Source organism: Diachasma alloeum, unplaced genomic scaffold (assembly GCF_001412515.2).
Source record: "Diachasma alloeum isolate Michigan unplaced genomic scaffold, Dall2.0 Dall_scaffold_00194, whole genome shotgun sequence".
NCBI lineage: Eukaryota > Metazoa > Arthropoda > Insecta > Hymenoptera > Braconidae > Diachasma > Diachasma alloeum.
In genome coordinates, this window is record NW_021680359.1 from 995,702 (window position 1) to 1,023,116 (window position 27,415).

General features: G+C 36.0%; 1 protein-coding gene across 1 annotated transcript; it reads left to right on the forward strand.

Annotated features, from left to right (window-relative positions):
* Positions 1–37: 37 nt before the first annotated feature.
* On the forward strand, positions 38–27,415 carry LOC107048482. Its single transcript, XM_015271657.1, has 9 exons — positions 38–109; positions 2,429–2,584; positions 2,658–2,965; positions 12,032–12,093; positions 20,729–20,931; positions 21,063–21,259; positions 22,821–23,155; positions 23,232–23,371; positions 25,993–27,415. Exons 3-9 carry the CDS (start codon positions 2,876–2,878, stop codon positions 26,781–26,783), a joined length of 1,818 nt encoding a protein of 605 aa, XP_015127143.1. The 5' UTR covers positions 38–109; positions 2,429–2,584; positions 2,658–2,875; the 3' UTR covers positions 26,784–27,415.

Here is a 27,415-nt window from a genome sequence, read left to right on the forward strand (position 1 = left end):
CGTGGATCTCTCATGTAACCGGTACCAGTTTGGTACCAGTTGTTCGAAGCGCGAAACCCATATTCCACGGCTCTCCACATTACTGGATTAATCAGGGATTAATTAACTGGTGAGTGGTGATTTTATTGATACAAAGATTTATCTCATGTGTTTAGACAATTTGTTTTTCCCGCAACTCTCGTTTAAACTCTTATCCTCTCTCACAATTGAATTTATCTGGACGCCTGTTGAAACGTTGGGAATGGCTTTTGAATAAAAGAAAAGTTTATTTCATCGTGATAATGATATGAGGAATGTGAGCGGAAGTGTTCTCGATGCGTGGAAAATTTTATCCAACTTGTTTTTATTTTCTACTTAAAAAACCCAACGAAACTAGAAAGTGATGAGCAGTTTGCTTACACCGAGGAAACTCGAGATGCATCGTTCGGGCCCGGTCGACTGGTTTGGAATGTTTTTTATACGCTGACACCGAACCTCCAGTGTATTATGTTTACATAGGAATGTCTTCGTATAATGCTTGCGCAGGTTCGCAGAAACTCTCAACATTTTATATGATTTTCTCCCTATTGTGGGAAAAAAAAATTTGTGGCAAAAATATTGAGAGTCAATTTGTCCATGTTGAATTAAATTCACTGACGCAAGAGAGTTTTGTGACATATAGCATAATACGCTGAGCGCGTGCGCAACCGCGAGCGTGCGGTCAGCGTGGTTTACCGCCCTGTGCACCGTGAAAATGTGCACATATACCGAAAGCACGTAGTGTGCCATAGGGTCTCACACAAACGGAAACCGGCTTTATCCATTCATGGAGATAAAAAAAAATCGAGGATACATACTATGCGCGTTGCTGGCGTTTTCGACACCAGGCTGTCTGAATTCTTTGTGGAATTGTTGGGAATCGCGAAATACCGCGGGAGTATGGACGTTCCGCAGGTTCCTCAAATGCCACTGCATTCGGTATTATTTCCCTCCCCTCAAATACTGTGGGAGAATGATTATTTTTTATTTCTAACCACGCATCTTATCGAACAATAGAACAATTGCATGTACTTACACATAATTTGAGCGGAGACTATTGTGAGTTTTAAAAGTCACGGGCTACACTGTGGAAAAAAATGAAATTTTATGGATAGTTGACTACTAATTCTCAGGACAGTGACACTGAACGCGATTTTGAGGAATAAAATCATGACATTTCAGGTTTCACTGAAAATTCAGTGAAATTGCAGAATTTTAAGGAGCATAAAGACGAGAATTTTTTTCAAATATTATTTATTCAAAGTATTGGAACCCGTAATATGGGTTATTTACACTATCAGTATGTTACCTGTTTTTTTTCCATACACTTAAATTTGTAAATTACAATTTTTTTAATATTTACATATTTCTTCTATCTGTTTATAGTCATCTCTATCTGCGAATTTTTTCGCGGTGTAGGGTCGTGAGCAGTTAGTTTTTGCTAATTTATTTAATTGTTCTAATCGGTGCTGGCTGTACTTTGGCCAATGCCATAGGACAAAGACGAGAATTCTTTAATTTATTTGTATTTCCAATTTAATATGAATATTCAGTGCCAAATTACATTGATTTTTTAGTGAAAACTGAAATTTCATGATTTTTCCCCCTAAATCGCATTCAGTATCACTATCCTAAAAATTCAAGAATATATTTACCGGAATTTTCTGGTTTTCTATTCATTTTCAGGGAAACTGGAACTGAAATTGACAGTTCTCTTTGATTTTTCCAAAAAATTCTGAATTTTCAATGACGAAATTCCTTGAAATTTCAGTGGTAATTAAATTCGATAAAAATTTCCCAAAAGTGTACCATAAGTTTCAGACAAAAATTTTTAACAATGTATTGGAATGAGATTTCAAAATTTTTGAAAAAATGGGTGCAATAATAATGATGAATTAGTTTTTTGCAATTCGACTCCAACACAGCTAATTTCTTTTTTTTTTACATAAAAAATTGCACCATTCATGTAAAACAGCCCGAAAAATGTTTCTGAAACAATCGAGAATATATTTTACATATTTTAAGGATAATTTTTCTGCCTATTTTACATGAATGGCGTAAATTTTTATATTAAATAAAATTTAATTAGCTGTGTAAGAGTAGAATTTCAAAATACTAATTCGTCATTGTTATTGCACACATTTCCTCAAAAATTTTCAAAAAAAAGTCTGTATTTTCAACATTCTAAGCGCCTGCGGGGCAAACGAACAATAAGCAATTAATTTTTTCACTAACTCGTTTTTCGACACATATAATCGATCTTCAATGGATGAGAAATTTCACTCCAATAGCCCACGACTTTTCAAACTCATAAGAGTCTCCCCCTAATCATTTACAGCGCCTTGTAATGGAATTTTAAATCGCCTAATTATGGAGGAAAAAAGACACAATATTTGATTTGACATTTCAGATTCAACCGGTGGAGGGAAAAATAACGAGGAAGAGAAAGAAGAGGTCACGAGCTCTATTGCCCCCCCTCTTTCACCTTTCTTTCACCGCATGATTGTGTACACCTCCAGTACGTTACTACCAATAGCCTAGAAAATACTGTGTCACGACACTTCTGGTAAAATCTAGTGACATGTGTACATAAACGCGTAGTGGAACGTGCCGCTGATGTGCGTAAAATTTTGCGGCAGGTCGTGGAGAGGAGTTTAAACGAGATTTTTCGATATAAATATGATGGCCTACATGGGGTTCGAGCGTTGGCATCGGGGCGGGCCGATGTGACGGCTGACTGGAGGAACGAATGAAATAAATAAAAATAAATAAAAAAAGAAAACGAAAACGAAATAAACAGCGACAGAGAGACGGTGAAAAGAGGTGAAGAGAGAAGGCGAGAATCGATAAGACGAGAATGGGGCAGGCGTGGTGCAAGGAGAGGTCCACCAAGGCACAGGATTCAAAGTCACCTCTGGACCGCGTTTTCCTTCGTTGCGCACATCGAGTGAGTTCTATTTATTTTTCTATGATTGGTTCTGCTATTTTCTTTTGCTTGGGTTTTTCGTTAACGCTGATTAGGTACTGTGCGATAACGTGTTCCAGTTAATTGACCTCCACTGCAACCTCTATTCGATAAATTTAATGAGGAAATAACGAGGAAATTCAATTATTTTTTTCCTTTTGTGAGGAGTGCACCTGTTTATGTTGAATCTGAGATATATATATTTTGGTGCCCCGTTATCTTTATCAGGGACACACAAATGAGATCGACGGCAGTGTAACGATGGGCGCACCTGATTTCCATTGGGCCCGAACACACGTTCACTCGTGTGTCGTGTTCTTGAGGAGAGCGAAGAGGGAGGGCAGTCGCCTTCACGAGTGGTTTCCGGTTTTCGCCTAACCTCTATTCCACCTTATCTTGCGCCCCGTTGGATATTGTGCGCGCAGTGCAATTTACACTGGCGATAAATCACATCCGGAATAGCTCACATGATAATGGTGAAATTCGTTGTGAATTTCAAGTTATTTTACACGGAGACAAAATAAATAGAAAAGTACCATAAAAATAGCGCGAAAATTACATTCTAACGCGTCATCGTGAGACGTAATGTCAATTTCGTGGGAATTATTTTTTGCCGCGCATATTTTTCAGGAAGTAATAGTAAAAAATCTAAGCTCTTTGAACGGAAAAATTATAAGCTATACTCAGAGTCTAGGTGTAAATTACGTTTTGCTAAGTGTAATTTACGGTTTGCTAAACGTAATATACGTTTAACGCCAATGTGATGTTTGGTGGCTTTTTATCCGTTATGAAAATCGGAATTTAGGCTTCGAAAAGGCGGATTTTACTGACTAAATAAAAACGTAAATTACGTCTAAACTAGCGTCTTTTACATTTCAGTAAGCGCATTTCACGCTTAAGAAATCGCAAATTACGATCTTAATAGAAACGTATTTTACGATTTACTTATGCGTAGTTTATGGAAAAAGCATCGTATTTCACGCCTAAAATCACTTTTTTTTCTTCGCTGTTAGTTACAGATAAGCAGACGTAAAATATGGACAAAATCATCGTAATTTACGAATACGAAATCGTAAATCCCGTTTATGTAATCGTAATTACGTTTAGGTTTTTCTGTCTGTAAAACGTAATTTTTATACATTTCGCCCCCCCCCCTTATTTTGGAAAAATTTATTGAGAGTTGTTTTGTTTCAGGGAAATTCATGAAAAATTCGAATTTTTCAACAATCATCATAAAAATCAAATCGAACCAATATAGCTATCGTAATCATATTTTAACTTCGACTCAATGGCATTGAAGCAAACATTTTAAACTGTGATCGAATTCATTGGAAGTATGACATTCAAAGATATTCCCGAAATTCTGATTTTCAAAAAATATAAAATTTTTGCAACTTTTCAAATAAATGAATATAACGATTATTGCTATTGCCTTTATTTTCAAACTCGGTCAAAAGGACATCCAAACAATTTTTTATGCCATCATTAAATCAATTCAGAACATTTGTTTTAGTTATCGTGGAACAACCGATTTTTGAAAAAAAATAGAAAATTGACAAAAACTAATTGATGAATTAAATTTTAATTAATGGTGATCAATAGGGCTCAACAATACCTACATTTGAAAAAAAAATCAATTCTACCTATTCATTAGTGAACAATTGAAGAAAAACATTGCCACACATACATACATACATACGCACATACGTACGGATATGGTCTAAAAATTGCATTTTCAGACTTTTTGGATCATAATCAACCGATATAACACGAAAAATCCAAAACGTAAATTTGAACGATTACAATGCTTCCATTAGAAAGCAAAAAAAGAGTAATCCGAAAAAAATCGATTTTTCTATGATGTAATTAAGATAATGAGTACGTCAGATAATAATCGACGTAAAATGCGTTGGGTATGGAATTTTTCTCAGTTTTTTAGGTACTCTATGATATGTCTAAAGTCGCTCGATAGCTATTTTCATCAACCGAAGACTTTCAAATTTCATAACAATACACACTGATAGGAAGGATTAGTTATTATTAACGAATGGATTTGGTCGGAGACAAGGGTCTATTCGGTCTCATCAAATGTGCATTCATTAATAGTTAACAAATACATATTTGAGGAGTCTTGTTTAACTCGAATTTCATCATTCAAGTAAACCGTTCATTAATAGTTAACGAATTTCGTTTGACATAAATGAATCAGTTTAACAGTGCATTTTAATTTAATAAAACTTCGAAAATTGTAATGAAATTCATCTCTCGCGAATTTTTTTTTCAGAATTTCCGGAAAAATTCCCGAAATAAGCATTCCGCGGCACGATTATGCGAGTCGTCACGTTACCTTTCCTGGGCTGTTTTTTCTTTGTGGGGATTTTCATAGTTGTAAAAGAACGGTGTTTATTTTTTGATTGAACTCTTCATCATCAGCAATGAAAATATGATGGATTGTATACCGATACAGTTACTGGCGAGAAATATTTCCAATGATATTCGATAAGCCATTGTTGTATAGCTGAATGGTCAATAAAATTTGATGGGTTAGCCGAATGAATTTAATCCGCGATTGATTGTTTTTGAGTATGCCAGGCCACTGCGGCCGAGCCGAACCCATTGTCAATTTCAAGTACAGGGGAAATGCCCGTGTGGTAGGGGGTTTGGAAGGAGAAATGTCTGCCCTCGCGCGATTTAATTTATCGTCTACTCAAATTAGTTGAAATTCCCCGATAAGTAAAAAATAAATTCAAGGACTTGTTATTGGCTCACATTTCCATCATTTGGAGAACACTCTACTAGGCACTGATGTTTTTCAATTTTTCATTAGAATTTTTTTTATCCCTCACTCTTTTGCCACGAGGAAAATTGACATGCGCTCGGACCTTGTCAGCATGTCACCGCACTGACGGTCGAGTTTCGCGGGCAAATTTGCAATTTAAACCCATCCGGTATACGGCCAGAGAAGATACAGATGGGATGAGTGGATATCGATAAGCGTTTCGGTATAAACCCCGACCAAAAAACGTGCATACATATGTACGTTACACATGCCACTGGCTTTTACACGAGCCACAACCAGTGGATATGCATAAAGTATGAAAACGATACGTTTCACCAAAACGAGACGGCGGAATAAACCGGCAAACGAGGTGAACCTTCAATTCATCTCCAATTTTTTTTGGCGTACTCGGAATGAAAAAAAAATACCGTAACATTCAAATTCTACAATTCATAGAAGGAGAGAATATTCCCAAACAGAGTTTCATTACAGTTTCCATTTATTTTCCAGTTTTTTAAAGTAATACTCAGGTATTCAGTGATCACCGATCACGTAGCTGAAAACTAGTAGGCGGGAAGGTCGTGTTTTTTTTCAGCGAGACTACATTGCAGATGTTATGTAACGACAAATGACGCACTGAGCGAGTAGCCACATGCATACTTATTATACATACGATTGAGCCGAACCTGAGTTGATTGTTTCTGTAAACAGAAGCAAGAATATCTCAGGTTTGAAGTAGATTATTAAGAACACAAGTATTCTCAGGTTCTATAGTTCATTTTACTGGTGATAAGCGAGATTGCTTTCCTCAGTTCGATGGAAAGGCTTTCCTTATCACAACATTCAAATTTGAACAGAAATATTAATATTAAGGGGAGACTACTATGAGTTTTAAAAGTCGCGGGCTTTTGAAGTGAGATTTCTTACGAATTCAAAATCGATTATGTATGTCTAAAAACGAATAATTAGCACAAAATATTAAATGTTTATTGTTCGTTTGCCCCGCAGACGCATAACATGTTAAAAATAGTCCAGGGTCTCCAATTTTTGAACAACAGAGAGGTTTCTTTTTTTCCAAAATTTTTGAAGAAATGTGTACAATAAAAATTCAGTAGCGAAACGGTAAACAGGGTTAAGTCGATTTTGACTATTAGCCAGTTTTTGACAAATATCTTAGAATCTAATAGAGACAGGAAATTTTCCATTATGACTTTTTTGGTAGAGCCAATTGAGGGTTAAAAAAACGGTCATAAGAAAGATTTTTCTATCTCTCTTAAATTCAGAGATATTCATCAAAAACTGACCAAAAGTCAAAATTGACTTAACCCGGTTTACCGTTTCGCTACTGAATTATGAACTTGTTTTTTGAAATTCGACTTTTACACAGCTAATTTAGTTTTGTTGGATTTAAAAATTTGCGTCATTCCTGTAAAATAGGCATAAAAATTATCCTTAAAATATTTTAAATATATTCTGGATATACAACCCCTCAAACACCCTACTATACGAACGCACCCAAATAGAACCCATCACAGACAGATTCAAGAAACTGACGACAACTTTCGCCCTCGATAAGCTGGACCATATTCTAGACCCCTGCCACAAACGCATTCCTAATATCAAAATCCGATACAAATACCTGCAACAAACCCTACTAGAAAGCCTGAAAGCCATTCGCACAGTAGAATACGGTAACGACGCTTGGGGAGGCACAATTCTCTCCCAATAACATACTACTTCATAGCAATAGTTACAATAATAGCTCTCTATTTTCTTCACCATCACCACATTTTCCAAACTGCTTCACGCTGAATTCATCCAAGACAATGTCAAACATTTTATTTTTCCATCTTAAGCATATAATGCTAACAACCAATTGAATAGTAAATTACTTATTGTTATCTCTTCGCTTATTTGCTGCGTTCTACAACCAACACATTGTACATATGTAACTTGTAAATACCAGGCTGAAGGCCCTCGGGCGATGGCCAGTCGCAAGTTTCTTGCGACGAATCCCGTTAAAAATAAATAAATATATTCTGGATTCTTTCAGAAACATTTTTCGGGCTATTTTACACGAATGGCGCAAATTTTTATATTAAACAAAATGAAATTCGTTGTGTAGGAGTGGAATTTCAGAAAATTATTTCGTAATTGTTATTGTACACATTTTTTCAAAAATTTTGAAAAAAATAAACCTCTGTAGCTCAAACATTGGAGGCCCGGGACTATTTTTAACATTTTATGCGTCTGGGGGGCAAAGGATCAATAAACAATTATTTTTTTGTGCTAATTATAAGCTTTTAGAAATACATAATCGATCTTAAATTCATAAGAAATCTCACTTCAAAAGCCCACGACTTTTAAAACTCATAGTAGTTTCCCTTTAATTGAAAATTGAATTAATTGAATTAATTCAATTGAATTGTAATCAAAAGGTTGAAATATTTTGTTCCGATCAGGAGGTTTGGTACCTCAGCAACTCGAATCATGAAATTTTTGTCAACCTTGGCAATGAGAAGGACATTCTTTAATTTAAATATTCGACACAATTTTAATGCCCACTGAAGCCTCATGAATTATTGTGAAGTAGAATAAATTAAATGCGTTCATTGCATACGTTAGTTTCGGGTTACACAAAGTTAAATGATTGAATGGCTGCTGCGCTCTTCATTTAATTCTGTCTAATGCGGATAACTAAAGTTTTTCATGGGTCATTCGTTACATCGGAATAGGTCCTGTCAGACCCTTACATGGAAAAGAAAATCCCAAGAGAATTATTGTACTAGCATGATCAACCGGTCAGATTGTATTGGTTAAGGCAAAATCGAGAGACCTATGAAAAAGTACTGGGTCAGTACAGGAAATTCCATTTTGGAGCGCAGAAATTTCCCGCGCATTGTTAGGTTCTCTAGAAGTTTTACTCATGAGTGCCATTATTTCCCCTTGAACGATACGTTGATTTTTTGCACTATGCCAGTATGCACATTGTTAGAAAAAACTGAAATTTCAGGGACAGTCAACTATTAATGTTTCGGAAAGTGACACTGAATGAGATTAAAGGAAATTGATGGCGATTTTTTCTACGATTGGGGAGGTTGAAAAACTATATCTTAATTTTTTTCAGATTTTTTCGGCAGCCCAGTTCGGAGATATGATTGGTTCGTTTTTTCGTTTTTTTTTCAATAACTCGAGTTCTATCCATCCGATTTTTATTTATTAAGCGTCAAAATTTTTCATTTTTTACTGTCTATAAGAATATTTTTAGTGAATTTATTTTTTCGATCTCTAGATACGCATAATAACGACTTTTCGAATAAAAGAGTTGAAAAACTTGAATTTTGCAAATTATGTCACGGATGATGGGTTTCATTTTTTTCAGTGATTCTTATAATCAAAAAAAGTATTTTGAGCCATCATACAAGTTGGGCATCGTCCTGGATCTATTTTATCTTCTATTTTTTCGTTTCGAAATTCCGCAAATTTGGTCGCAACATCTTGAAATGGCCTTGATTCACTTTGATTATAGACAGTATGAAGTGAATTTGATTGTATACCTATATATTACATATTTTTTCAATACATAATCGAAGTCGTTTTGTGGTGTTTTGACCAAATTTGCGAAGTTTCCAAAAGAAAAAATTAAAAATAACATAGATCCAGGAGGATGGCCAACTTGAATGACAGCTCAAAATACTTGTTTTGATTATGAGAATTACTGAAAAAAAAATTTTGAATATCAACCGTGAGGTAATTTGCAAAATTCAAGTTTTTCAACTGTTTTTTTTCGAAAATTTGTTTTCATGACCATCTAGGAATCGAAAAAAAAATTACTAAAAATAGTCGTATAGGCAGTAAAAAATGGAAAATTTTGACGCTTAATAAATTAAAATCGGACAAATAGAACTCGAATTATTGGAAAAAACGGAAAAATGTGACAAAAATCACATCTCCGAACTGGGCTGTCGAAAAAATCTGAAAAAAATTTGAGAGATAGTTTTTCAACCTCCCCGATCGTAGAAAAAATCGCCATTAATTTCCAAGAGGGTGAGGGTCAGCCATTGACTCATTTGACGTGGAATACCTCATATAGTAGTTATTTTTGCTAATAAATTAGCGATATGCTTCCGAATGGTTATTTTGCACATCATTTCCTTCTATCATGTAATATTCATTGTTTATTTAATTTTATTCAATTGCATAAGATGTCTTTTTTACTAATTTTCTCAGTTTTTTAACTTAATTGAATGTTATCATCATCATTATTCGTATCATCCCTTTCTTCTATACAACCGATTGTCTTTTTAACGGTCCTATCTCGCACCTCAGCCCTTCGATAAAATGTCAAGAGAAAAATTTTATTTATACATTCTTGAATGAATTTCAAACATTACATTTGAAGAAATCATCAGAAAGTTTATTTTCAGGGAAAGTCATGAAAAATTCGACATTTTCATAAATCAGCATAAAAATAAAATCAACCAATATAGCTATCGTAATCATCTTTTAACTTCGACTTAATGGCATTAAAACAAACATTTTAAGCTACGCTTGAATTAATTTGAAACACGATATTCGAAGATATTCCCGGAATTGTGATTTTCAAAAAAAAATCAAATTTTTGCAAATTTTCCAATAATTCAAAATAACGACGATTATTGTTATCGTCTTCATCTTCGAACTCGGTTGAAAGGACATCCAAACAAAGTTTTTAAGTCATCATTCAATCAATTCAGAACATTTTTTTTAGTTACTGTGGGACAACCGATTTTCGAACAAATTTGAAAATAAAAAAAAAATCGATGAATTAAAATTATATTAATGGAGGATGGATTGATAGGGCTCATCAATACCTACATTTGAAAAAAAGAAAAATTCAATTGCATCCAATCATTAGCGAATAATTGAAGAAAAACTTTGTTACATACGTACACATACACACACGTGTGGACGAGGTCTAGAAATTGCATTTTTGGACTTTTTGGATCATACTCGGTCGATGTAAATACAAAAAATCAAAACTTAAATTTGAACGATTACAAAGCTTCCATTTGGAAGCAAAAAAGTTGATAAAAATAATTTATTCCTTGTTGACGGGTAATTTTGAACCTTCAATAAATAGGAAATGGGACTGTAGAAGCGAAATAGTTGTCAGATTAGTCAAAAATTTTTAAATTTTGAGGTTAAACACGGCCGTTTCCTGCGAGTCGACTTCTCAAAAGATTTTAATTATTTATTGGTATAAGTCTGGAGCAAAAAAAAAGTTAATATGTTTAAAATATTTGAAAGTAGGAATACAACTTATTACGGAATTTTCATTCACCAAATGTTTTGTGCAAAGAAAAAATCGATAAATGACCCTGATGATTAAGGTTTAAATTTGAACAAGTACAGAGTATCCATTCCGAACCAAAAATACTCGACATTTAAAAGGAATTTTCCATTAGTCGTCTACCGAAAACAATTTAAAGTATCTTCAGTCCTCAATAGATTTAATCTCACGAATGGTTAAGTATTCCTAATGCTAGAATGCCTTGACACACATTAAGTTTGGAATAACGCCTGCACCTCCCAATTTCCCCGTAGATCCGAGGTCGTGGAGTACACCATAATTACCAGGGATATCCGCAAATTGATGATAAATGAAAGGGACAAGTGAGCGTTGTGATGGATCGCCACGTTAGGGTCATAGGTAAACGTCAACAGATTTTATTATACCCCATGGAGACAAACTCAGTATAATGGCTCTTTTAATATTATACCTGGAAATATTGTCACTGCCAACCGTATCCGCCCGGGGTATTCACTCACCCCAGCGATAAATTACCCGAAAATTTTCATTATTCAATAACAGTCCCGGTTGTACAAACACAATAAGTCCCCTGAAATTACAATATCGCTGCTGCAGTTTGTTTTAATCTTTATTATACGCTGAACCTCGGTCATTGTATGCGAAGAGAAGTGTTTCGATAATAGTTATTACCAGGTATGTTAACATCCGTCATTAAATATGAGTGTGCACACGATTTTGCTCGAGTATAAACAGCTAAAGCAAAGTACTAAATAAAGAGATGGAGCACGGGAGAAAAATTCAAATGATAATGCTAATTGAAAGTCATGCATTCATGTATGAAGTCGGCAGGGAAAAAAAAACTAATAGAATTCATTAATGCTTGGAGAGATACTTTATAGCCTTATGATCCTTGAGTGTGTCACGAGTCACAATGAAATTATGCGCTAATGATTAATATGCCGGTGTTTGTTGACAGATATATCCGGGGCTGAAAGAGGAGGGCTCGGTTCTCGGTGGAGCAACGCAGAGGGTAACGAGGTAAATATAATGAGTCGCTTTCTGTTGGCTTCTACGGTGCACGTAATGCAATCACAGATAATTTTTCATATCAAAGTGTTTTGCCTGAAAATTCAATGCGGAGAGAAAATTGCGGAAAAATTATCTGCAAAATCGCGTTGGAATTAAACTCTGACATGTAATCGTCGGGGGGATGTGACTCTGCCAAGAAGTGCAGTTTTATCACAAATATTCAGGATGAACGTCAAAGTTACCTTAAAATCAAATAAAGTTGCTCAGTAGAGGGGAGAAAATTTGTTTCTGGTTCGGGTTTCATTCCTCCATTCCAAATAAAATTCCTCGAACAGTATTTCTGTTGCCGGTTCCATTAATTGTCACGTAATTTTCAGCAAAATTTTCTCGTCATAGAGATAGAGATGATGGTGATGAAAGGGTGGTCACCGATCACGTCGGGTTTATGTAAAAATTTTCGAACATTCTCCGAAGTGTTCTTTTCGAAAACTGAATTTGATTACATCCCGACCATGAGAAAATATAATCTTTATAATTGCGATATCATGATTTTTTAAGAATCAATTCAATGAATAATTATATCTCATGAGAATGTGATAAAATATAGGCATCTGAAAAGTCGGCATTCATGAGGTAAATGATGATTTTTTTCTCGAGTGAAATTAAATCGTGTTGTGTAGGAAAAATATAAAAAATTAATACCTGAGGAAACCAAAATAGAAGGGCGAAATCAGGGATGTGTTGTTCACTTCCAGAAAATTCTGAACGTTTCCTTAGATTTCTAAATAAGTATTGGTCGGACTGCCGCGCAGAAATATACCGTTCTCGGATTTTATCATTATTCAATGACTCACGAAGTTTCATCATCGTGAAATTATTTTTTTGTGTTCTTCCTAAAATTTTGTGAATTTTCAAAGCGGTTAAAAAACGCTGAACAATGGTGGACCGACGCTGAAAGTTTATGAACTATGTAATGGTTATAATACGTTGAACTGGTACATCTATTTCTATTGAACTTTCTATTAGCTTTTTGCCGATTCTATTGACATCTTCAATAGGAAATATTCTAGAGAAAAAGTTAATAGAATTAGATTTTTCGATCCAACTTACTCTAGTGAGATATTATCCGTAGAATTTGCTCGGCTCAAATTTTCTGTTTTTTTAAATCTATTTTTCTTTTCTTCTCATCATGAAAATCAAACAAGAAAACTGAAAAAATTTGAGCCGAAGAAATTCTATAGAAAATATCTCAATAGAATAGGTTTTATACAAAAATCTAATTCTATTGACTTGTTCTATTGAATATTTTCTATTGAACAATTCAATAGAATCTGCCAAAAACTGATAGAAAATTCAATAGAAATTCAATAGAATTGTCTAGCAAATTCGATAGGTTTTTCGCTAGGTTTTTTACGTCAAACCGAACAGTTTGGAAATCTAAAACAAGTGGAAATTGCTTTTGTCTTCATATCATACAATTATTTTTTCTAATAAATTAGCAATAATCTTCCGAATGCTCATTTAGCACATAATTTTCTTCTATGGTATATCATTCATTGTTTATGTTATGTTATTAAATTGAATGAGATTTATTTTTTTAATTGTGTCAGATTTTCAATTTAGTTGAACGCTATCATTATCATTATTTTTATTATGCTTTTCTTCCATAGTGATTCTTTTAGATTGTTTTTTTGCGCTCTTATCACTCCCCTCACCCCTTTATTGCTTCACGGGCTGACATTCTCGTCCCAACTACGTGGCATTTACTTCAGGAGCTATATTTCCTATTCACATTTCAGTATTTATATTTTCGTTCAACGGTTTTCTAGTTATCGGAATTACCTTTCTTGACGGCTCTGCATTCCACAGGTTTGTTGTCTAGATAAGCCGCGTTTAGGCCGTTGTTGTCATCTATTATTAATATATGGATAATTCTAAATTTGCACAAATCATCATAAAAATGAAGTTAACAGATATAATTATGATTACATCATGATTATCATGTAACTTCGACAGTGTGGCATTGAAACCAACACTTTAAGCTGTAATTGAATTCATTTGAAGCATGATGATATCAGATCTCAACATATCCTCGGAATTCCAATTTTCAAACACAAAAATTTTGTATATTTTTATATAAATCAAAACCACCATTATTGCTATCGCCTCTATCTTCGAACTAGGTCCGAACAAATTTTTCAGCTATCATTCAATGAATTCAGGACATTTTGTTTTTGCTTTCGTGAGACAACTAATTTTTGGAAAAATTCCAAAATTAAAAAAATTATTGAAATAATCAACTTTTAATCAATGTCGATGGATAGGGCTCAACAATACCTACATTTCAGAGAAAGAAATAATTTGATTCCATCGATTCATCAGCAGACAACTAAAGAAAAACTTGTCACATACATACATATCGACACCTTAATAACAGACAAGCGTATCTATATGGGGAACTCATGGAACTTACGCTTGTATGTTATTAAGGTGTCGATATGTACATACACACATACGGACACGGTCTAAAAATTCAATTTTCGGACTTTTTAGATCGGCATTATGATAAATCGACCGAAACTCTGAATGGATAACAGAAAACCCAAAATTTACATTTGAACAATTACAAAGCTTCCATTTGGAAGAAAAAACAGTTAAAATTTGCCGCACTGCGAACTCTGCTGTATTATTTCAATACATGTAATATGTGTCAATTACGTAGAAATTTTTTGCACACTTAGAGCCATGTTATTTTTACAACACATTTAATCTGTCTTGTTTTTATATATTTTTCGTGCAAACTCTGATGCATGTGCAACCCTAATTTTCAGCTTTCGAATCCTCAACATATGATGACCAAGCTGATCAATACGGATCAATTCATTTGAAAGTTGAACAAAGCTTAACCCTGAAGTGGTCGCATCGTGAGGGAATCCCCACTAAATCATGCGCAACCTACAGGGCGAGTGAGATACTAGAAAAGTGCGACCACTTAAGGGGAAATGGAACCGCTGCGCCAATATGAACTTTTAGAATTATGTTTTCTCCTGCAATTATTATTTGTTATTTATCAAACTACTTCATTAACTCAACAATGCAATGATCGGGTCAATAAAGTAGTTTCATAGATAAAAATTAATAATTGTGGGAGAAAACAATTCTAAAAATTCATATAGACAAAGGGGTTCCGTTTCCCCTTAAGGGTTAAAAATGCCGAGTTTTTCCAATATGACTCTGCTATTTTTGAATTATTGATGATTGAAATAGATCCATTTAAACTTTAAGGGTATTATGGGGGGGTTCAGGGGGAATTTGAAAAAAAGCAAAGAATTGAAGAAAAAATTTTCAACAGATTATTCAATCTTTTTAACCCTAGTCTGGTCACCAAGTGCGACCCTGCGACTTTGGTCACCTCTGCCGGGATTGGCAGCCGTGTTACACTGCCCGGCCGCATTTAGCGAGTTTCTGCCAATGTCGCGTCATGGGCATTTTCATTTAAGGTACTTCCTCTGTGAGTTATACTTGGTGAAAATTTCGCAATGAACTGAAGACCTAAAATTTGGATCATATATTGTTGAGGACATGTAAAAACGTCTCCAAAAATTTCAAATATTTTTTCCAGGCAAATTTTTTAGATATCCATCGTCAAACATTGAATTTTTGCCTTTTTAAGTTTTTGTTGATGCATATCTCAAAAATTCGCGTGGAAAAAATACTTGAAATTTTGGGAATCGTTTTCGCATGTGCTCAACAACATATGATCCAAATTTTAGGTCTTCAGTTCATTGCGAAATTTTCACCAAGTATATAACTCACTAAGGAAGTACCTTAAGATAGGAAAAAGCAATTCATCTGTCCAAAATAATGTGGTTTCTTTAGGAGTTTTGGGAAATATGTTGTTCTAAAAACTACTATAATTTTTTAGCCACTTCAATTGACAAAGTCAATTTTTCTTTATTTTTCCGGTTAGCCAAATAATTGTAATTAAAGAAAAACGACGCGCGGCAGGGCTCCCTCATAGGGTGACCAATTTCATAATGTACACAATAACAATGGAAATAATTACTAAAGTTGCAGACACATGTCATTCAAACGCGTGTATAAGTAGCAACTTTAGAAGTTTTTTCTATTTTTATTTTGTTCATGAAGTTCTTGACATTTTGCATCTGTTTTTTCCATAGGCTAAATAATATGTTGAAAAATTTTCATTCAATTGTTTGCTTTAGCGGCCGTCGCCATAATACCCTTAAGTGGTCGCAGCAATGAGGGAATCCTGGCGGTTTTTCATTTTTTTTTTCGACAGAAAAACTTCATGAGTGAAAAATTCATGAAAATTTGTATGCCTACTTTCAAATATATTAAATACATTGATAATTTTTTTAGTTCAGACTTATACCAATCAATTACTAAACCACACTAATAAATAAATTATTAGGTGCAGAATTTTGCACCTAATGAGATCGAGTTCTTGATTTATCTCATGACCGTTTTTATTTTATATGCCCATTTTCTATTCATCGAAGGTTCGAAATTACTAATAAACGAAGATTGAGTTATTTTTTCCTCTTTTTTTTTTCTGGGAAATCGTAAAATGCACGGTTCGGAGATTCTCTAATCATGCGACCAACTATACTTTTACAGCCCTTATGACAAAAAATATTGAACAAGCAATTTCAGCGAAAAAATGAAGAAACGAGAATAAAACTACATTGCTCAGGGTGTAATGGTCTTTTTTCAATCCAATTAAATCGAATCAGTCTAATATAGTTCAGGAGATATCGGCAAAAAACGATTTTCGAAGAATCGCTATATCTCGGGAATCGCTCAACCGAGCGAGCTGAAACTTAGCACAAATTTGAGTCTCAGTAGTACCAATTAGCAGCCATTCGCGAGTTATGGGGATAGATTTGGGCATACGAACACACATGTGCACATACATACCTACACACAACAGACATTTTTTAAAACGTTATTTCTTCACGTTTCATGACATTTCTAGGCATTTGCCCCAAAATTAAGCAATCGAAAAGAATCACGATTGCAAAGCTTCCATTCAGAAGCAAAAACCATAAAGTGGCATGGATAAAATAACCGCCGGCATCCCGAGATTACCATGCAAATAATGAATTGAAAATAATCACATTTTCTACATCATGATTGGAGTCTGCAGTAGAACAATAGATTTCCCCTTCGTCACCATCTTTTCTAAAGAAACCAATGAAACATCTTCACTATACAAATCCAACAATGAAACGTACGTGACTGCCTCTTCCTTTTTCTTATTCCAAAAGAATCCTTAAGAAAATGAAAGGAGCACAGCATAGAAATATCACCAAGTTTTATCCTCTTATTTTTAACTGCATAACTACGTGCTTCGAAAATCAAATGAAGGAAAAAAAATGGCAAAAATATGATTTCGAAAAATCATTCAAGTTTTTTCACATGAAGTGGTAGCTATGGGCATAAATGTCAAGTTAAGTTGATGATATTAGCTCCAGGAGGGAATAAAATCAGAAAATGCAAATTATATAAATCTCGAAGAAATAAAAAACGTCAAAGCATTTTTCCAGCGTCCCACTTCGTGCACATTATGCAATACTCTCGGCTCGCACATTGACACGGCATTTGTATGCATATATCTGCATGCACACATCTGCACACTAGGTTAAATGAAAAGAGTCTCAGTCGTTGTATAATTTACCGTGCAGCCTGAAAAACTACGTTGACTTGAACAGCAGTGCAATAATTCAAGCCGCAATAATAACGGAGTTTTCATTCCCTCGATAAATCGAAGGACCCATTGCTCTCTACACCTTCATTGTTTGTATTTCAATGTCACCGTAAAGTAAATCAGAGGCATTCGTTCTTTTTCACGAAATGAAAGGCAAAGAAATGGGCTATTAGATTAGAAAACTGAGTCAAGGAGTCTGGTCTTCGAGTTTTCTATCACGCTGGACCGTAAAAGGTGACATTTTCCGTAGAGTTGCCGTTGCGTGACCAACTATCGCAATCACAACATGACGTGTCAACGCCCCTTCATTCCTCGAACTATTTATTTTCTTTACTGACGAAATAACGAAGATAGTCCATACGCTAGGGGTACTTCTGTGTACATTGAGATGTCCATTAGATTTTATTACTGGATTCTATGTTTTCGAGGTCGCTGATTGCGAATATGATGATCGTTTGTGCGAAATCGTGGGCAGTCTTTGTTTATAACAATTTAATTGTTTAAAACGGAATATCGCGGAAACGGTCGGCTGTAGGAAAAATGTTTCAAACAAAAAATGTTCCTTATCAAAAAGTGGACATATTTTGTCTTATAACATTTTCTCATAGCGGTCGGGGTTGCAGAGATATCGCGGATGCAGCGATATGGAGCTAGAACGAATGGAGCTAGAGAAAAAAAGTTGAAACAAAAGATATTGGTAATTTCATGACTCATCTTTTGAATTATTAGACATTTTGGTCTATTCCTAGTAGTTAACGAGATAATCACGGTTTAATGATCAACGCAATGCGAATTTGTCCCGTCATCGCCCATAAAACGTAGAATATCTCGAAAATTACTTGGAATAATTGAAAAAGTCAAAAAACTGATCTGATGTATTTTTTTGTAATGAACATCTTTTGTTTCAACCATTTTTTTCTCCGTCCAACCATTTTTTTTTAAAAGACTCCGGAGCGCGTTGCCGCCGCGCAATAGTGCCAGCGCGCCGCTCGCTGGACTTGCATCCGCGATATCTCTGCAATCATGACCGCTATGAGAAAATGTTATAAGACAAAATATGTCCACTTTTTGATAAGGAACATTTTTTGTTTGAAATATTTTCCCCTATAGCCAACCGTTTCCGCGATATTCCGTTTTAAACAATTAAATTGTTATAAACAAAGAGACTGCCCACGATTTCGCACAAATGATCATCATATTCGCAATCAGCGACCTCGAAAACATAGAATCCAGTAATAAAATCTAATGGACATTTCAATGTACACAGAAGTACCCCTAGCGTATAGACTAAGACCAGAATTACAGTGACAAATCCCCGTGCCCAACAGTATCCAAACAATGCAGTATACCGTAAAAATTAATATAATGAAGCCAGAGAAAACAAAGCAACTAATTTCAATTCCGCCTCCTGTTCGACCTTTTTCCTTCTCTACTTTTCAATAAGCCGCGTAGGTTCCCAGGAGAAAACTAGGAGACACAAGAGCACAACCCTCCTCCTCTCTTCTCCTGTCACCCAACCTACACCTAGCAATATATCCTGCGAAGTCAAATAAAAGCCAATCAATCGAAACCCCGTACTGAAATAACCGCAAACGAACGAAACAAAACAACGTGAACAAAAAAAAAAGAAAACAACGGAAAAATCAAATGAATTAGAGAGAAAAAAAATAAAAACATGAAAAAATACGTGGAGCTCATGACCAGAGCGGAATTTGCATGCGAATAATTCCTGTATCCATAGAAATATTTCATTTCGTTTCCAATATATTCATCGTATCCTCAAGGATTATTATTCCTCCACCTCGATGTTACACTTTTTAAAGATAATCGATGGAAATGCCAAGTGGACGTAGTACAAGATAAAACCCATACATTTTACCCCCCCTGACTAAAATCCCCGTAGTACTCTTCGGGGTTATTTATAGAATAGAAGCAAGTCGAATAAACACGCTCGCATCGCGTGCCCTCTTGTTCTCTTGTGTTACGCTGGAAACTCACAGAGTTACGCCAGCATATCGCGATTTACATACGACATGTGTAATGTATACATTCGTACCCGACCCACCCACATTAACCATCTTTCTCCTCTACCTATCCACCTCTCTCCTATTTTGTCTCCTGTCTGTATCCCTATTCGTTGTCCTCAGACTGACTATCTGTTCTTGGGTTTGCCTACCACTCCGCTTTCTCCTCCAACTATAACCACCACGGAAAATCCACTATCCAGTGAATTCTTCCTCCTTTTTCTCTCTCCTCATCTATACATTTTACCTCTGCAGTTTGTAGTTGGGCGGTTGCCATTATCCTTCTCTATGCAATAAACCACTCGTTTGTACCTCTATCTCAGTTATTTTACCTTCTGCTAGCGGGTATCAGAGGACCCGTGATCCACTGCAATGGGTATCTGATTCGCTTCCGGTTATTTAATCCACGGAAAAAGGAGTTGGAGGGATTTTTAATAAATTGAAGCAATTGAGTCGCCAATTGTTTTTTTAAAGTTGTTTTATGTCTTCAGTTGAGGATTTCATTGAGATTTTTTGCAGTATTGTTAGCGATTCGTAATAAAGAAAGTCATTAAAGGGTAGATAAACGTGTCATTTATTTTCGTCTTAAAAGAGAGATTAATGGAGGAGAGGGAGAGAAAGAGGGACGGAAAGGAAAAGTATCAATGGAGATTATTCTTCTATCCCTGTTTCTCTCGTTGGACATGCCTCTAGACGTCGCCGTAATTGGACGACGCCAGGACTCTCTCACTTAAACTCCAGTTAATTACTTTTCGCCGTAATTATAATGTTCATGCCTGAAAATGTGGAAGATTGATTTATCTGGCCAGTGGCTTTCAATAGTCAAGGTTTTTTTCACCATCATTAAATTCCCTTTTTTTCTCATCTCACATACGATTGAAATTTCTAGCTCGGAGATTGGGTATGCTGGCTCTCCATCCAGGGAATTGCTCACCAGAGGATGTAGTATCGACTCTGTCGATCGACCCTTTCAACCAAGTGACTGGGTAGATGTTAATCTCGAAGTACCGAATACACCGAGAGCGAGCTCGGTCATGACCAATCACACGTTGGATACGACACTCTATCACACCGCAAGCCCAACATCAAGTTGTGAGTTTCATTTATTTTGTTGTCTACATTATTTCGGTTAAAAGCATTGGAGTGAGGCAAGGAGAGGAATTGATTGCCTAGGGAATAAGGACAGGAAGATGAATTACTTATCATTTTTTGTTTTCATTTAGACTCTAATTTAAAAGACGTTACTCCAATTCCACCACCGAGGAGTAAGAAGAAAAATCGGAGACGGCCACTGCCACCAAAGCCCAGTGAGAGTTACGAGAGTTTAGAACCCGAAATTGCTCCTAAGGATTCAAAGGAGCCTCTTTACTCATCTGTGAAATTTCCCAAGAGTAGGACGAAGGAGATTTATGAGCATAAGGTAACTGATTTTTCATCAAACAGATTTATTTTTCTTTGCATTATGTTGCGTACCAAAAGTCCCTTTTTTTGCGCACTTTTACCCGGCCGCTGCTTCCCGAACCGCCCCGGTGGTCAACACAAGGGTGACACTCACGGCGTACCGAGAGCGCATCCTTCCTAGGTGCGCTTTCTCGTTTTTTTATATGTACTTTTCCCTATCCCTCTCCTTGACCATTTGCGTTCAAGAAAATATTCAACGGCTTTTCCAACCAATGCAATTCTAGAAATCCTTTCCCACCTTCGTCGGTCAGGGACAAGACACTTCTACAGAAACTCTTAAACTTCAGTCTACTCCGAACAATTCGCGGATTCATTTCGTGCTCTAAATCAAACCTTTAACCCTAGTCTGGTCACCAAACGCGACTCTGCGATTCTGGTCACCTCCGCGGGGATTCCCCGTGTTCTTTAGGCTCTAGCGTTACCGAATTCACTCTACACTGCCCGGGCGCGTTTAACGAATTTCCGGCAATGTCACGTGATGGGCGTGACATTGCCGGAATGGCAATGGGCGTGATTTTTTTATTTTTTATTTTCACACAAAAACTTGGTGAATGAAAAATCCATAAACATTTGTATTCCCACTTTCAATATATGGAACACATTAACGTCTTTTTTTCGGTCCAGACGTACACCAATGATGAGTTATTAACCCTAGTCTGGTCGCAATGGGGAATCGTTTTCCGGCAATTTTTATAGGAATGGAAGAGACGAAATCTGAAACGTTCAGTGAATTTTCAGGTTCATCACCGAACAAAGTACGAAATTGTCACGTAATTTTTCCCGAAGAAGTAAAATCTTACAGAAACTTGCCGACTCATTGTGCCTCCAAAATCAAAAATTCTTGAGCGTTCAATAATTTTGATGAAGCTGGTGAGTTATTTCTACGTTCCGTTCCGTAAAATATCTCAATCGTTGTGGAAAAATGACGGAACGACTTATTGTCCCCACAGCGGTGAGTCATCAGACGGGTGGTTAATTTTTACGGAACAAATCGTAGAATTTACGTTGCGATTCGTACAATTTCAGTTCTGACTCACATTTTTTATTGAATTTTACTTCGCTCGCGCCTTACGTTTCGAAACGTAATTTTTACGTTTTTATCTGGTAATTTTTATTGAATTTTTCTCTCCGTGTAAAGAAAAATGACGCGGGGCGGGGTTTCCCTCATATGGCAATCAATCTAGGGTTAAATCGACCTAGCCAAGTCTTGTTTTTCAACAGAGTCAATTCAAGTCATTACTAGAATACTCAATATGTTTTTTCAAGTACTTTTAAGACTAGTGTAATTTAAAGTGTACTAATTCAATTTTTATTGTAATTACAATGATAGTTCAAGTGACTCAACGTATTCATATTTATTTATAAACATTATAAACATTCAAAATTCTATTCACAAAAAATACATAGCGCACCAAGCGAAAATACCGTAGCTTGGTTGTTTCAGTTTCTCCCACATGTTATTAAAAATTATCGAGAAAACGAGACACATTATTAATCATTTTCTTATTAATTTTTTAAAGATCAATGGAATAGGTCAGGTAATTCCCAGTGCTATTGTATCCGGCTGGAAATCCGCGGAGAGACTCTCTAGTCACGAAAAAACTTCCATCAAATCGAAAACTTTAAGCAGCGTTAGTCTCCCGAATTATCACGAACTCGAGACATCGCGATGCGAAGATGAGCACCAAAAATCATCAGAAGAAAGGCAAACTTCCCGTCTTGATCAGTTTACGGACTTGCCAGTCGATGGTTTAAGGATAGATAAAGGGAAAACTTCGACTCCGTTGAAGCAGGATATCAAGGATGAGCCGCGAACACCCGTTAAAGTTGATGGATGGTTTTTGCATCCTGACAAGTAAGTTGAAATGTCGACATCAAATATTTTACGACGTTAATAAATTAGGATAAACTGATTCTCATGGGGTTTTAAGGGGAACGCGATTTGAGGATTCTCCAGGACCTGAGGAGAATGATGAGAGTGAAGGAGAAATGAAGGAGGCTAAAAATGGAACGAAAAATATGCATACAAATCCGTTTTTTGAGATTCCGGTGGATGAAAGTAAAAGAACGAGTAAGTATTTTTTACCATACTGGTCGAAGACTTTTGAACAAGGTATTAAGGGCGCCAATCGCAATTGATATTTATTTTTCAATTTATTCGTTCCCTTCCCTAAAAGAGAATTTTTTTTCATTTTGTAAGGACAATTTTTTAAAAGTACCCTAGTACTTTAGAGTGGACAAAATGAAACAGCTGAAAAACGACAATTTGATGCAATTCAAGCAAAAACATTTTTTTTCATCAACTTTTTTCATTATTGGGAGTACTGATGAGAATAATAATTTCCCATTCGTCTTATAATTCAATTGATTAGATTAGGCCGATTACACTTTTGTTTTTTCATTCGATTGAAACTCCTCATCACATTCCGTTTTCCCCCTCTGAATCTCCCCCTGGGCCTTGATCTGGACTCTGGATTTTATTGTTTTAATTTCTTCTTAATTAATCCACTGACAAAATCTTCTCCCGTCAAAACTTCTCAATAATTTTCCATTCTACTGAATGAAAAAAAACCATAATGGGCTTTTTCGACGAAAATTTTTTTACCGAAAAATGGAAGTTTTTTTTCGAGATTAGCCTTCCTTTTGCTTTTTGTAGTTATAACTTGGCTAATTAGCAACTTTTTGGTTATGAAACGCTCATCAATGTATTGTTGAGCATATTTTGTATTGTTTGTTGCATATTTGTCCTTTTCCTCTCTCTCTCTCAACCACCTTCATGCACAATCGTATATTTTTTTCTTATTATCTTTTATCATCGTTGTTAATTCACGGACATGTCATTTTCTTTCGTATCTTTTTATCATTTATTTCGCCCCAAATTCTTTAAATAACGTCATTTATTATCAAATGGGCTCATACTTTACAGAATTAGGGTGCCGGTCAGTCCTCTTAACATTGTAGCTCTCTATCTCAATCCTAAAATGCGCCCAAGAAACTTGTCTTTCCCATAAGAATAACACGGGAATAACGTTTCTCATAAGAATAACACGTTTTTTCCCATTAAAATAATTGCACCATTATATGATGTAAACAAAAAACGAAAAATTTGCGCCAAAAGTAGTTCCTTTACTCAGTAATTTTCTACGATTATAAAATTTTTAGTGACATAACAGGGGACGGGGAAATAGATTGTATTGGGCGGTGTTTTAGAATTGAGATAGAAAATTGAAATTTTACGAGGTTTTTTTAAATTTATTTTGAGTCTTTTGAGGGGCGGTGCATAAAAAATTCCGAAACGGGTGCCCTAACGGTCACCCTATTACAGTATATATTTTCTTGATGTATCAAGAATAGTTTTTTCGTGTCTAAAAACGGAGAATTCGCTTTATTTCAATAAAGAGTGCCTTTTGTACGAGAATTCTCGTTTTCATCGTTGTAAAATTTCGTGTGTGGGACTACATAACGGGCCAAAGAAGAAGGAATTTTAGTAATCACTCATTTTCAAAAGAACCGATTCAACGAAAAAAATGAGTAAATAAAATATATCCAATGAACTATTTAATTTACTCAATTCCTGCTTATTATAACATTTTTAGTGACATAACAGAGGAGGGGTGGAGGGGAAATAGATTCGAATTAACCATGACAATCTCGTGTTATTCTTATGGGACAAAACAGGCCTCTTGGGGGGCGTTTTAGAATTGAGATAGAGATCGAAAATTTTATGAGGATTTATTTATTTATTTCGAGTCTTTCGAGGGGGTGGCACATCAAAAATTCCGGAACGGGTGCCCCAATGGTCACTGTATTACAATATATATGTTCTTGATGCATCAGGAATAACTTTTTCTTGTCCAAAGACAGAGAATTCGTTCCCTCCAAATAACGAGGGCCTTTTGAATGAGAATTCTCGTTTTCATCCTTATGAAAATTTCGTGTATGGGACTGCATAATGACCCAAAGGAGGAAGAATTTTAATAATCACTCATTCTCAAAAGAACGGATTTAAGCAAAAAATTGAGTAAATAAAATGTGTTCAATGAACCATTTGGTTCACTCAATCCCTCCTTATTATAAATTTTGTTGTCATTTCGGCCGTAAGGCAGCGTTTCACGAACTGTCTACAGCTCAAATGATTGAAGCCCTAGCCTTCCGCTCGGGCTGCAAACTCATATTCGCCAGAAAAAATTTTTTCGGCCGAATGACGAAATATACTATTTAGTGACATAAGAGGAGGGGCGGACGGGAAATAGATTCGAATCTGCCGTGACAATCCCGTGTTATTCCCCCCCGTGGGAGGCGTTTTAGAATTGAGATAGAGAGCAGAAATTTGGAGAGGATTTTTTTATTCATTTCGAGTATTTTGAGGGGGCGGCACATAAAAAATTCCGGAACGGGTGCCCTAATACGGTCACCCCATTACAGTATATATTTTCTTGATGTATCAAGAATAGCTTTTTTTTGTCTAAAGACAGCGCATGCGTTCCATTTAAATAAAGAGTGGCTTTTGAATGAGAATTCTCGTTTTCATCCTTGTAAAATTTCTTGGATGGGACTACATAATAGCCCAAAGAAGGAGCAATTTTAGTAATCATGCATGCTCAAAAGAACCGATTCAACGAAAAAATTAAGTAAATAAAATGTGTCCAGTGAACCATTTGATTCACTCAATCCCTCTGATTTTATCTCCAGATTCTCTCAATCGCCATCGCGAGCCTCAATCAACGAAAAACCTCCGTAGATCCTTATCAAACGACACTGAGCTTTTCGACAACTTTGAAGATAGAAACACTCTAGCTTCCCTATCTCAATCAGACTCTTCACTACGAGTGCTAACCCGATCAATATCCGAAGAGTCATTTCCAAGTGCTCTGATGGAGGATCCAGATGAGGTTGACTTTTTCGAGGACAAAGTCGTCAAGGATACCAAGAACGAGATAACCAAAATACGTGAGGAATTGGAGGCTGTTAAGAATGAAGTTAAAACCCCTCCATCCAGTCCAGAACCAAAGATCAAGCCGGAGTTGCAGAGTAACGATCACTCGACGCTTCTGAAAGTACTGAGGGACGAGGCTGATGACAGCAATTTGAGCTCAATGACACCAAGTTTGACAGAGCTGGAGGCAGCACTCTCAGATATGCTGGAGAAGCAAGACGAGCAACTGGAGGTACCAGAAGACCGTCTCGAAGACAAACAAACTCCCGAGAAACCTTTAGAAATTCCCATCGAGCCGAAAATAATTCCTCTGATTGTCGAGGATACTCCCCCAGAGATGGTGAGCATCGATTTAACTAACGGTACTGCCATCAATGGTTTCGAAAAAATCAATAAAAGTAATCAAGACATTGAATCACCACCCAAGCCGAGCAGATTGCACAGAATCATCCAGAAACCATCCCCAGAGACTCCAGATAATGTACCCACCCCTCCCAGAAGGCGAAATCGCAGTAGTTCAGGTGCTCTAAATGACAGACTCATTTGATGAAACAAGAAGGAAAAAAACTTTTCTTCTGAAAAAAAATATTATCACAAGTGCTTGTAAACAAAGTGGCGTTCTCGGTGAATCCCGAGGATTTTCAGATGGAAAACGAGAGACGAGCAAGAAAATAAAATACGTTTTTCGGTGAAGTTCCTCGATGGTTCTGTCGAGCACTCGTGAGAGTAATCGTACAAAACTTCTCGGCTCGTATGTGCTGGAGGAAGACAGCAAATGAGTGTACGGAAAAGCGATGTTCTCCCTCCACCCCTTCTGTTACCCAACTTTTTAACGAACGTACTGTGCCGAGTCACGCGGGAAAACTACCTCACCATTGAAAAAGGAAGTATGAGTTGTGAGTGAGATAAATTCAGTGAAAAAACCCCCTTCATCGTTGCTATTACCGCGAAAATAAAACAATAATAATGAAGGAGCGAAGGATCCTCGAGTGGCTGGAGCAGTCAAATTCATTCTTTCATTGGGGATTACTTTGTATGAAATGAAGATAAAGAACGAAAAGATGGTTGTAACATAGGTTGTATGCTGTAGGATTCCAAATTTAAGGTTTTACGAACTTTGATTGATGATAACTCTTCGGAAAAGAATCTCAGAAAATAAAACAAAATGTTCTGCCAAGA